The sequence below is a fragment of the Guillardia theta genome, assembly GCF_000315625.1.
Source record: "Guillardia theta CCMP2712 unplaced genomic scaffold GUITHscaffold_62, whole genome shotgun sequence".
NCBI lineage: Eukaryota > Cryptophyceae > Pyrenomonadales > Geminigeraceae > Guillardia > Guillardia theta.
The window spans coordinates 273,965-285,924 of NW_005434612.1; the positions used below are offsets into that span (position 1 = coordinate 273,965).

Here is an 11,960-nt window from a genome sequence, read left to right on the forward strand (position 1 = left end):
GAGAAGACATTGCAAGAGCAGGGCAGGCCCAGGAGCAGCGGTATGGGAGGGAGAGGGAGAGGGACTGCAAAGGCCTTATTCGCTTTATTCCGCTGTACAATGATACATGTTCACCCCATCCCCTCAAACGTCTGCGTCAGACATCTCCCACTCGTGCTCCTCGTTGGTCAGCGAGAGGCGGGAGTTGCGGAGGTTATCGATCACCTCCTCTAGCTCCTCCTTCCTCCTCATCGACTCCCTGATCCTCCTCTGCATCTGCATGCGCAAGTCAGCAGCGGCGGCATGCACGGGCAGCCGGCATGACCTGAAGGTGCTCCTTCTCCCTCTCCTTCAGCTCTGCCTCGATCCTCTGGACCTCACAGTCCATCCTCGGGTGCTTGTACGCCATCCTCTTCAGCCTCACCAGCTCGGCCCTCTGAATGCTGACCTGCTGGTTCTCCTCCACCTGCGTCCAACCCTCCTCCTCAGCAGCAGCCCAGCACAGGCTCCCCCTCACCTCATTCAAGAAGATGCAGACGTGCACGCGGTTGGAAGGGCTCTCGAACTTGACCTCCACCTCGTCCTTGTCCGCCAGCATGCTCCAGGAGACTCTCGCTGCGGGGCTGCCGACCCCTGCCCCCCAGCTCTCCTCCTCCACCACCCTATCATCCTCCTCCTCCTCCTCACCCTCCTGGACCCGATCGGGGTCGTTCCACCCGCTCGCTCCCCCCCAGAACGTGGACGAGTTCTGCACGATGACGCTCCCTCTCTTCCTGCACACGACGGAGATGCCCAGGTTGACAAACCCTGTGAGGCTGGAGACGCCTCGCAGCCGGAACACGTACCATCCTCCCTCCTCCACCTCCACGTCCCGCTGTACCACTTCCTCCCTCTCGCTGTCCTGCAAGCACAGCAGGAGCATAGTAGAGTCCGTTGCCGCCATGGCCAGCTGCGGGCTGGTCTCCCAGAGCATGGAGGCAGTGGTGGTGAGCCCGAGACGGATAGCAAGTTCCTCCAGCGTACTGATGTTCCCCTGGATCGTGTGGAGCCTGGGCTTCCGGAGAATGTCCTCCCCCTCCAGGGTGACTGTAAACTTCATCTTCCCCTCCTCCTGCCTCGACGGACTCCCCGTCGAGCTGCCTCCCTCCTCGCTGTAGGACAAATGCAGCTCCCTCCTCCTCGACGTCACGGGGCGGGAGATGCGGCCAGCGATCTCATGGCACCTCCTGCTGCACTCGCTGAGCTGCATGCTCGTTTCGCGGAGGGAAGCGTGCAGCGGCTCGATGACCTCCCTCCTGTCTGCCATCACGTCAGGCGCGTACGGGGGATCGACCTCGTCTACCTGCGAGCAGGCGGTGCTCCCGGACATCCTGCTGGATTTTGGTTGCTGTATGCACGCTGACAAGTTGTGAAGTGAGCAAGAAAATTGAGAATGAAAATGTGGCAGAAAGGGGGAGGGGGGGGGGGAGGAGGAGGAGTAGAAATAGGAGCAGGAGCAGAAAGAGGACGAGGATTGGAACGAAGATTCGAGATAACAAGGATGAAGACAGGGAAACAAGGACAAAGATCGATGCGAGCCAACAAGAAAGACGAAGAAGGCAAGAGAGGAAGAGAAAGAATCTCAGTATTATCGGCCGACAACGGAGTAGGAGAGAGAGAAGATTGCGGTCCTCACAAGGAATCAAGATGCATGTAGATGGTGCTCTCAACATCATGGAAGCGGAACAAGGAGTTCATCCTCATCATCTGAAGATCGCTCGTCCGCTTATCCTGCAGTATCCTCCTCACTCACTGCGACTCTCCTCCTCCCACCCACCTGGATGGTGGAGATCGTGTCTAGGATGCCTGCTCCTCGGTCCTGCAAGAGCTCAAGAGCCTGGACCTGTTGCCTCGTCTCTGCTGCCTTCCTTTCCGCTGCTTCCTTGCTCCTTGATATGTGCGATCGGGCCTTCTTCACTCTCTCCACGTTCTCTTGCAAAACGCGCTGGAGCAGTTTCTAGCATCCATAGTAAGCCAAGGCAGCCGCTGGAAGGGGAGTAGGGAGGGGAGCAAGAAAGGAGGCAGTGAAGGAGGGAGGGAGAGGGAGGGAAATGGAGGGAAATGGAGGGAGAGGGAGGGAGGGAGAGGGAGAGGGAGGGAGGGTGGGGGAGGGAGGGGGGGTAAGGAAGAGGGAGGAAGAGGGAGGGAAAGGGAGCGGGCGTACCTCCTTCCTCCTTAGATCTTCCGCTTCTACTTCAGTCTTGAGCATCTTGATCAGCACCTGTCAAACATGTCTGTGGGTTTGTTTGGAGAAATGTCGATGATGGTAAGTCACCTCATTGAGAGACTTGAGATTTCTCCTCCTCTCTTCCTCCACCTGGGCACCACGGGACCGGAGGGCTTTCGCTGCATGCATCCCCTGCGTGTCTGCGGCGCTGAACATCTGAGAAATCTTGTCATCGACGATGAAGGTGAAGGAGAAATGAGAGGGTTGAGAGCAGAGGGGAGAAGTTGAAGGCAAGAGGTAGAAGAAGCCCACCTCTTCCAACGAGTTCAGCCGCTGCTGATATGCTTGCACCTGAGACTCGAGCGCTATCTTGTCATTCTCCCACTTGCTGATCATTTTCTGGGCATTGTTGCGAAGATCTTCTTTCTTCTTCACAAATGGATTCTCGGCCGAGATAGTATTGAGACTTTGGTTCAAAGTGTCCAAAGAAGAGAGATTTTGATCCTTTCGATCCTAAACATCTGTAAGATACCAAAGGCGAGAAGGAGCAAGAGGGTAAGGGAGCGAGGGAAATACAAAGAAGGTGAAGAAATACTTGTAAAATTTGCAGGAAGTGAGCAAAAGCTCGATCGCAAGAGACGAGCTTCGCGATCTCAAACTTCACTTCCTCAGCATCGTCGGCTTTCTTGAGGACATCAAGAAAGTCCTCCTGCAAACATCGTTTCATGCCAGGTCGTGTCATGTCGTGAACCGTCAGAGTCACAGCCGCACGTCACTAGAGAGCAGGGGGTTGGTGTTGCAGACAAGACAGACGACTGATCCACAGAAAGAAGATGTGCAGGAAAGAATCAAGGATGGGTTGAGGCGAGGAGAGAGGAAGGAAGGCAGACAGGTTTTCGCGAAGGCGCCTTACTTGAGCAGCATGCTTGTTGTGCAATACTTTGAACAGATCCTGCAATAAATTTGCTCAAACAAGGTTCGCCATTCGTGGGGTGCACAATCACCTCCACGCTCTTCTCGCAATCAGGTCGATTGCATGCACTCCACTGTCCATAAAACTTCTCTTCCCACTCAATCACTTTCCTCACAAGTGAGAAGACGTTCTCGTTGAAGAGATTGGCCAACTGGCAAGACAGACGCCTTCAGCACCAACGCATCGCACACTCACTGCACACACCTCCACCTCGCTCTTAAGATCTCCTGGGCTGGGCAGACAGCCTTCCAGGTCCTCCCACACCTTCTGCAACCTCGGCATAACTAAATCTCGAATGATGCAAGGAGGTGAGGACCTTTACACGGCACAAAAGCTCGACATTCCCGTCATTCTCGGACTGCACATATCTCGCCATCATCCTTTGTAGGTCTTGCTTGCAGTTATCAAAGATCTCGAAACTGTTTTGTCGCTCCTCTTCAGCAAACCTTCACCAGACAGGTCATTGTTGAACATTACGGCTGTGCATACGAACTCACTCGATTTCGCTTTCATGAACCTGCATTCGAAGGTGATCAAAGTCTGCGGCGACCACGTCGTCGTCATCGCGCACGAGTCTCTTGCACTTGAAAACAATCTTACAAGAAAGAAAGATAGCGAAACAAGTCAATGTCTGGCAACCTTCTGCTGAAGAATGTTTCGTACATCTCCCGCACATTCCTCGACAAGGAGCCAGTGAGACGACGACTGCATGAAATCCTCCCTGAAGCTCAAGGTTCATTCGAGCAGCCAACAGTGACAGTGCTAATGGAAAGATGAATATGACGAACAAGCACAAGCTCAAGCTCAAGCTCAAGCTCAAGCTCAAGCACAAGCTCAAGCACAAGCTCAAGCACAAGCACAAGCACAAGCACAAGCACAAGCTCTACGGTAGGGAACAACTCACATTGTAGCCAAGATTGTGACCTCATCCCCTCCTTGAAATTCGCCGCCCGGGCTTGGCCGACCGGCCCTGAGCGGCTCAGTGGCGGCGAGCCCCGCCCGGCCCCGGGATGCGGCCCCGCCGCGGGCCGGGCTCAGCTCTGCAGTGCCTGAAAGTCACGACTCGCCCTCAGGCCGCGCCGGCGCCCTTAAAGGCTCGCCCGGGCGCCGACACTTGATCGGACTGATCCGAGGCCAGTTCAACTGTGTCCGACCGTCCGACTTTCAAGTTCGACTCGACACTAGGGACCCGATCAATCAGCCGCGAGCCCGCCCTCCACTCTGGAGTCCTACCGTGCCGTGTCGCGAGTCGGGTCATCGGAGGGCGCTCGGCTGGTCCGATCGGAACAATAATGGCCCGTGACAGCCGGGGGAGGCTTCAGTGTGACTCGTGACAGGCACTGAGTTTAGTCAACGATTCGAGGCCGTCGAAGAGATACAATGGCCTCTCTTTACCACACGAGATGCTGACGGCAAAAAAGATTTCCGAAAGGAGTGCGCCACTCTGATCCCGCAGCAGACACCACACCATGAGAATGCACACCAGCCAGAGCCTCCAAGACCTCCCCACCATCCAGGCTGACTTCAGCGCCCTCCTCGTCCATGACCATGACGACGAGAGCGAGCTGAGCTCACAGCAGAGCCTGGCCTCTCCGCTCTCTCCCCTGCCAGCGAGCAGGCGCAGCAAGGAGCTCGACACGGCCGAGTCCTACGAGGCGAGGCGCATGCAGGCGCTGGAGAGGATGCCGAGCCGACAGAGGCAGCTCCAGGCACTGGAGCACTGCATCCGGCTGCTCACCTCACCGGAGCGACCCGTGATCACGAGCGCGACGGGCCAGCGGATGCAGCTATGAGGGGGAGGAGGGAGAGAAGGGGGGCGACGAGGGAGGGATAAGAAGGGATGTACGATAGGGAGGGGGGGACCGCTTGTATAATAAATGGCATGGATGAATGAAAGGGATCGAGTCTTGGGTTGTAGGATGGTTTTTCTCCGTTTTTCTACTACTCGCTGGTACTTCCTTGCTTGTCAGACGTTGCAAAAGCATGTATGGTTCCATGCATATTCCTCCTGTCATTCCTCCTTCATACATAGTCTTGTCATAGAACGTAAGCATGAGTCATAGACTGTATTCCTTCGAGGATATTACTGTCACTCCTGGCAGCAAGTTGCTGGGTAAGGATTGTTGTGCTTTTATGCCCTTATTAGCGCAAGTGTTGTTACACACCGATTCAGATTCCTAGTCAAAATGAATGAGTCCTACTCCACCAGCCTCCAAAATAAAAGAGCCTGATTCCTTACGTGTTGGGCTCGACAATCTTGAATTGAAGAAGGTTGTAGGTTGCTCTAGGAAGATTTTCAACCAAAACACAGTGACTCATGCTTACGTTCTATGACAAGACTATGTATGAAGGAGGAATGACAGGAGGAATATGCATGGAACCATACATGCTTTTGCAACGTCTGACAAGCAAGGAAGTACCAGCGAGTAGTAGAAAAACGGAGAACAACCATCCTAAAACCCAAGACTCGATCCCTTTCATTCATCCATGCCGTTTATTATACAAGCGGTCCCCCCCTCCCTATCGTACATCCCTTCATATCCCTCCCTCGTCGCCCCTCTTCTCACCCTCCTCCCCCTCATAGCTGCATCCGCTGGCCCGTCGCGCTCGTGATCACGGGTCGCTCCGGTGAGGTGAGCAGCCGGATGCAGTGCTCCAGTGCCTGGAGCTGCCTCTGTCGGCTCGGCATCCTCTCCAGCGCCTGCATGCGCCTCGCCTCGTAGGACTCGGCCGTGTCGAGCTCCTTGCTGCGCCTGCTCGCTGGCAGGGGAGAGAGCGGAGAGGCCAGGCTCTGCTGTGAGCTCAGCTCGCTCTCGTCGTCATGGTCATGGACGAGGAGGGCGCTGAAGTCAGCCTGGATGGTGGGGAGGTCGTGGAGGCTCTGGCTGGTGTGCATTCTCATGGTGTGGTGTCTGCTGCGGGATCAGAGTCGAGGAGGGAGCAAACTGGCCGTGGCTGTGCCGTGTGCCGTGAGCCAGGAATATCCTTGTTCTATGCACCAGTAAGGAGCCATGCATCAGCAGGTCACGCGGATCGACTCCTTGAATGAGTGAAGGAGGCGGAGAAGGTCCTTACTACAGATGCCAATGGTCATTGCTGACGGTATAAAACTAAGATTCCGATTTCCGGACTCGGGGTCGGCCGGGACTCGGACCTGTCATGGCCCAGGATTGTTGCGGCCCGGCATCAGAGGCCGCGGCGGGTACTCAACCGTCCGACGCCGGACTCACCGTGGCACTGCCCTGAGCGACGTCAGCCCAAGCCTTCCATCCCGCGTTTACGGTTCAATCGGTTGTCGCAGCCATCATTGCTGGCCCTAGGTTCCCGAGTTCCGAGTTTCAGCGACGTCTGCTGCATGCGGCAGTGCCCGTCTGATCCTGCCCGCAGTCAAGTGAGCAGTGGGAATGAGGATTGGAGTAGGCTCTTTCTCTGTCCGACGGACGCATCTGATCCCCGCGCTCGGAAGATCTCGTGGAGGGTCGTGAGGCCCGACTGTGATGAGTGAGCATGCTCGATCAGGGAAGAAGCTATCTTACAGCAGAGATCTCCCTTGAGGTGCATGATGGGGAGACAGCTGAAGCTGAGTCATGAGACTTGGCCAGCACACACTGCTGTGTGATAGTGGCATCCTTGGCCGCGTGGGCAGTCGTAGTGACGTAGTGACGTGATTTCTCGCTTGTCAATGGCATGCCAGCACTCGCCCGATCAACGCGAGAGCAGGTGGTCAGTGCCTTGATGCTTCCAATTGAAGAAAGCGTACAAGAGAACTTGCAGGAACCAATCACCAATGCAGCATCAGCCAGATCTCTCTCTCTCTTTCCATGCCGTTTATTATACAAGCGGTCCCTCCCTCCCTATCGTACATCCCTTCTTATCCCTCCCTCATCGCCCCTCTTCTCTCCCTCCTCCCCCTCATAGCTGCATCCGCTGGCCCGTCGCGCTCGTGATCACGGGTCGCTCCGGTGAGGTGAGCAGCCGGATGCAGTGCTCCAGTGCCTGGAGCTGCCTCTGTCGGCTCGGCATCCTCTCCAGCGCCTGCATGCGCCTCGCCTCGTAGGACTCGGCCGTGTCGAGCTCCTTGCTGCGCCTGCTCGCTGGCAGGGGAGAGAGCGGAGAGGCCAGGCTCTGCTGTGAGCTCAGCTCGCTCTCGTCGTCATGGTCATGGACGAGGAGGGCGCTGAAGTCAGCCTGGATGGTGGGGAGGTCTTGGAGGCTCTGGCTGGTGTGCATTCTCATGGTGTGGTGTCTGCTGCGGGATCAGAGTCGAGGAGGGAGCAAACTGGCCGTGGCTGTGCCGTGTGCCGTGAGCCAGGAATATCCTTGTTCTATGCACTAGTAAGGAGGCGAATGTCCAGGTGTATCGGGGCCATGCATCAGCAGGTCACGCGGATCGACTCCTTGAATGAGTGAAGGAGGCGGAGAAGGTCCTTACTACAGATGCCAATGGTCATTGCTGACGGTATAAAACTAAGTGTCCGATTTCCGGACTCGGGGTCGGCCGGGACTCGGACCTGTCATGGCCCAGGACGCCGGACTCACCGTGGCACTGCCCTGAGCGACGTCAGCCCAAGCCTTCCATCCCGCGTTTACGGTTCAATCGGTTGTCGCAGCCATCATTGCTGGCCCTAGGTTCCCGAGTTCCGAGTTTCAGCGACGTCTGCTGCATGCGGCAGTGCCCGTCTGATCCTGCCCGCAGTCAAGTGAGCAGTGGGAATGAGGATTGGGGTAGGCTCTTTCTCTGTCCGACGGACGCATCTGATCCCCGCGCTCGGAAGATCTCGTGGAGGGTCGTGAGGCCCGACTGTGATGAGTGAGCATGCTCGATCAGGGAAGAAGCTATCTTACAGCAGAGATCTCCCTTGAGGTGCATGATGGGGAGACAGCTGAAGCTGAGTCATGAGACTTGGCCAGCACACACTGCTGTGTGATAGTGGCATCCTTGGCCGCGTGGGCAGTCGTAGTGACGTAGTGACGTGATTTCTCGCTTGTCAATGGCATGCTCGCACTCGCCCGATCAACGCGAGAGCAGGTGGTCAGTGCCTTGATGCTTCCAATTGAAGAAAGCGTACAAGAGAACTTGCAGGAACCAATCACCAATGCAGCATCAGCCAGATCTCTCTCTCTCTCTTTCCATGCCGTTTATTATACAAGCGGTCCCCCCCTCCCTATCGTACATCCCTTCTTATCCCTCCCTCATCGCCCCTCTTCTCTCCCTCCTCCCCCTCATAGCTGCATCCGCTGGCCCGTCGCGCTCGTGATCACGGGTCGCTCCGGTGAGGTGAGCAGCCGGATGCAGTGCTCCAGTGCCTGGAGCTGCCTCTGTCGGCTCGGCATCCTCTCCAGCGCCTGCATGCGCCTCGCCTCGTAGGACTCGGCCGTGTCGAGCTCCTTGCTGCGCCTGCTCGCTGGCAGGGGAGAGAGCGGAGAGGCCAGGCTCTGCTGTGAGCTCAGCTCGCTCTCGTCGTCATGGTCATGGACGAGGAGGGCGCTGAAGTCAGCCTGGATGGTGGGGAGGTCTTGGAGGCTCTGGCTGGTGTGCATTCTCATGGTGTGGTGTCTGCTGCGGGATCAGAGTCGAGGAGGGAGCAAACTGGCCGTGGCTGTGCCGTGTGCCGTGAGCCAGGAATATCCTTGTTCTATGCACCAGTAAGGAGGCGAATTTCCAGGTGTATCGGGGCCATGCATCAGCAGGTCACGCGGATCGACTCCTTGAATGAGTGAAGGAGGCGGAGAAGGTCCTTACTACAGATGCCAATGGTCATTGCTGACGGTATAAAACTAAGATTCCGATTTCCGGACTCGGGGTCGGCCGGGACTCGGACCTGTCATGGCCCAGGATTGTTGCGGCCCGGCATCAGAGGCCCGCGGCGGGTACTCAACCGTCCGACGCCGGACTCACCGTGGCACTGCCCTGAGCGACGTCAGCCCAAGCCTTCCATCCCGCGTTTACGGTTCAATCGGTTGTCGCAGCCATCATTGCTGGCCCTAGGTTCCCGAGTTCCGAGTTTCAGCGACGTCTGCTGCATGCGGCAGTGCCCGTCTGATCCTGCCCGCAGTCAAGTGAGCAGTGGGAATGAGGATTGGAGTAGGCTCTTTCTCTGTCCGACGGACGCATCTGATCCCCGCGCTCGGAAGATCTCGTGGAGGGTCGTGAGGCCCGACTGTGATGAGTGAGCATGCTCGATGAAGCTGAGTCATGAGACTTGGCCAGCACACACTGCTGTGTGATAGCATGATGGGGAGACAGCTGGGCAGTCGTAGTGACGTAGTGAGCACACACTGCTGTGTGATAGTGGCATCCTTGGCCGCGTGGGCAGTCGTAGTGACGTAGTGACGTGATTTCTCGCTTGTCAATGGCAGAAAGCGTACAAGAGAACTTGCAGGAACCAATCACCAATGCAGCATCAGCCAGATCTCTCTCTCTCTTTCCATGCCGTTTATTATACAAGCGGTCCCCCCCTCCCTATCGTACATCCCTTCTTATCCCTCCCTCATCGCCCCTCTTCTCTCCCTCCTCCCCCTCATAGCTGCATCCGCTGGCCCGTCGCGCTCGTGATCACGGGTCGCTCCGGTGAGGTGAGCAGCCGGATGCAGTGCTCCAGTGCCTGGAGCTGCCTCTGTCGGCTCGGCATCCTCTCCAGCGCCTGCATGCGCCTCGCCTCGTAGGACTCGGCCGTGTCGAGCTCCTTGCTGCGCCTGCTCGCTGGCAGGGGAGAGAGCGGAGAGGCCAGGCTCTGCTGTGAGCTCAGCTCGCTCTCGTCGTCATGGTCATGGACGAGGAGGGCGCTGAAGTCAGCCTGGATGGTGGGGAGGTCTTGGAGGCTCTGGCTGGTGTGCATTCTCATGGTGTGGTGTCTGCTGCGGGATCAGAGTCGAGGAGGGAGCAAACTGGCCGTGTCTGTGCCGTGTGCCGTGAGCCAGGAATATCCTAGTTCTATGCACTAGTAAGGAGGTGAATTTCCAGGTGTATCGGGGCCATGCATCAGCAGGTCACGCGGATCGACTCCTTGAATGAGTGAAGGAGGCGGAGAAGATCCTTACTACAGATGCCAATGGTCATTGCTGACGGTATAAAACTAAGATTCCGATTTCCGGACTCGGGGTCGGCCGGGACTCGGACCTGTCATGGCCCAGGATTGTTGCGGCCCGGCATCAGAGGCCGCGGCGGATACTCAACCGTCCGACGCCGGACCCACTGCCGGCCACGCCGGAATCCGATGCTCCGACACTATAACAACAGTTGAGGAAGAGATCTGAGGTTATTCGAGCAACCTGAGGGGCGTCAGCCCAAGCCTTCCATCCCGCGTTTACGGTTCAATCGGTTATCGCAGCCATCATTGCTGGTAGGTTCCCGAGTTCCGAGTTTCAGCGACGTCTGCGGCATGCGGCCGTGCCCGTCTGATCCTGCCCGCAGTCAAGTGACTCTCAGCAGTGGGAATGCGGATGGGGGTTAGCTCTCTCTCTGTCCGACGGACGCATCTGATCCCCGCGCTCGGAAGATCTCGTGGAGGGTCATGAAGCCCGACTGTGTTGAGTGAGCATGCTCGCCCAAGGAAGAAGCTATCTTGCAGAGATCTCCCTTGAGGTGCATGATGGGTGGAGACAGCTGAAGCTGAGTCATGAGATTTGGACAGCACGGCTAATGAGTGTTAGTGGCATCCTTGGCCGCGTGGGCAGTCGTAGTGCCGTAGTGACGTGATTTCTCGCTTGTCAATGGCATGCTCGCACTCGCCCGATCAAAGCAAGAGCAGGCGGTCACTGCCTTGATGCTCCCGACTGAAGAAGGCGTACAAGAGAACTTGAAGGATCCAACCAACAATGCAGCATCAGCCAGATCTCTCTCTCTCTTTCCATGCCGTTTATTATACAAGCGGTCCCCCCCTCCCTATCGTACATCCCTTCTTATCCCTCCCTCATCGCCCCTCTTCTCTCCCTCCTCCCCCTCATAGCTGCATCCGCTGGCCCGTCGCGCTCGTGATCACGGGTCGCTCCGGTGAGGTGAGCAGCCGGATGCAGTGCTCCAGTGCCTGGAGCTGCCTCTGTCGGCTCGGCATCCTCTCCAGCGCCTGCATGCGCCTCGCCTCGTAGGACTCGGCCGTGTCGAGCTCCTTGCTGCGCCTGCTCGCTGGCAGGGGAGAGAGCGGAGAGGCCAGGCTCTGCTGTGAGCTCAGCTCGCTCTCGTCGTCATGGTCATGGACGAGGAGGGCGCTGAAGTCAGCCTGGATGGTGGGGAGGTCTTGGAGGCTCTGGCTGGTGTGCATTCTCATGGTGTGGTGTCTGCTGCGGGATCAGAGTCGAGGAGGGAGCAAACTGGCCGTGGCTGTGCCGTGTGCCGTGAGCCAGGAATATCCTTGTTCTATGCACCAGTAAGGAGGTGAATTTCCAGGTGTATCGGGGCCATGCATCAGCAGGTCACGCGGATCGACTCCTTGAATGAGTGAAGGAGGCGGAGAAGATCCTTACTACAGATGCCAATGGTCATCGCTGACGGTATAAAACTAAGATTCCGATTTCCGGACTCGGGGTCGGCCGGGACTCGGACCTGTCATGGCCCAGGATTGTTGCGGCCCGGCATCAGAGGCCGCGGCGGATACTCAACCGTCCGACGCCGGACCCACTGCCGGCCACGCCGGAATCCGATGCTCCGACACTATAACAACAGTTGAGGAAGAGATCTGAGGTTATTCGAGCAACCTGAGGGGCGTCAGCCCAAGCCTTCCATCCCGCGTTTACGGTTCAATCGGTTATCGCAGCCATCATTGCTGGTAGGTTCCCGAGTTCCGAGTTTCAGCGACGTCTGCG

At 57.3% G+C, this 11,960-nt stretch overlaps 7 protein-coding genes across 7 annotated transcripts; 1 reads left to right on the forward strand and 6 right to left on the reverse strand.

Moving 5' to 3' along the window:
• Positions 1-123: 123 nt before the first annotated feature.
• On the reverse strand, positions 124-3,722 carry GUITHDRAFT_142268 (hypothetical protein; the record flags this gene model as incomplete). Its single annotated transcript, XM_005828034.1, has 14 exons — positions 124-255; positions 305-1,278; positions 1,322-1,377; positions 1,655-1,725; positions 1,796-1,837; positions 2,183-2,239; positions 2,294-2,401; positions 2,498-2,698; positions 2,781-2,894; positions 3,099-3,137; positions 3,190-3,309; positions 3,363-3,425; positions 3,475-3,604; positions 3,676-3,722. The coding sequence occupies 14 exons, from the start codon at positions 3,720-3,722 to the stop codon at positions 124-126; spliced, it is 2,154 nt and encodes a 717-aa protein (XP_005828091.1).
• Positions 3,723-3,785: 63 nt separating this feature from the next.
• Positions 3,786-4,951, forward strand: GUITHDRAFT_112845 (hypothetical protein; the record flags this gene model as incomplete). Its single annotated transcript, XM_005828035.1, has 4 exons — positions 3,786-3,851; positions 3,932-4,046; positions 4,496-4,592; positions 4,645-4,951. 4 exons carry the CDS (start codon positions 3,786-3,788, stop codon positions 4,949-4,951), a joined length of 585 nt encoding a protein of 194 aa, XP_005828092.1.
• A 785-nt stretch (positions 4,952-5,736) lies between these two features.
• Positions 5,737-6,054, reverse strand: GUITHDRAFT_112846 (hypothetical protein; the record flags this gene model as incomplete). The annotated part of the gene is made up of 1 exon (XM_005828036.1): positions 5,737-6,054. One exon carries the CDS (start codon positions 6,052-6,054, stop codon positions 5,737-5,739), a length of 318 nt encoding a protein of 105 aa, XP_005828093.1.
• Positions 6,055-7,070: 1,016 nt separating this feature from the next.
• Positions 7,071-7,388, reverse strand: GUITHDRAFT_112847 (hypothetical protein; the record flags this gene model as incomplete). Its single annotated transcript, XM_005828037.1, has 1 exon — positions 7,071-7,388. The coding sequence occupies one exon, from the start codon at positions 7,386-7,388 to the stop codon at positions 7,071-7,073; it is 318 nt and encodes a 105-aa protein (XP_005828094.1).
• A 993-nt stretch (positions 7,389-8,381) lies between these two features.
• On the reverse strand, positions 8,382-8,699 carry GUITHDRAFT_112848 (hypothetical protein; the record flags this gene model as incomplete). The annotated part of the gene is made up of 1 exon (XM_005828038.1): positions 8,382-8,699. The coding sequence occupies one exon, from the start codon at positions 8,697-8,699 to the stop codon at positions 8,382-8,384; it is 318 nt and encodes a 105-aa protein (XP_005828095.1).
• A 980-nt stretch (positions 8,700-9,679) lies between these two features.
• GUITHDRAFT_112849 (hypothetical protein) lies at positions 9,680-9,997 on the reverse strand (the record flags this gene model as incomplete). The annotated part of the gene is made up of 1 exon (XM_005828039.1): positions 9,680-9,997. One exon carries the CDS (start codon positions 9,995-9,997, stop codon positions 9,680-9,682), a length of 318 nt encoding a protein of 105 aa, XP_005828096.1.
• A 1,104-nt stretch (positions 9,998-11,101) lies between these two features.
• On the reverse strand, positions 11,102-11,419 carry GUITHDRAFT_112850 (hypothetical protein; the record flags this gene model as incomplete). The annotated part of the gene is made up of 1 exon (XM_005828040.1): positions 11,102-11,419. The coding sequence occupies one exon, from the start codon at positions 11,417-11,419 to the stop codon at positions 11,102-11,104; it is 318 nt and encodes a 105-aa protein (XP_005828097.1).
• Between the last annotated feature and the right edge of the window lie 541 nt (positions 11,420-11,960).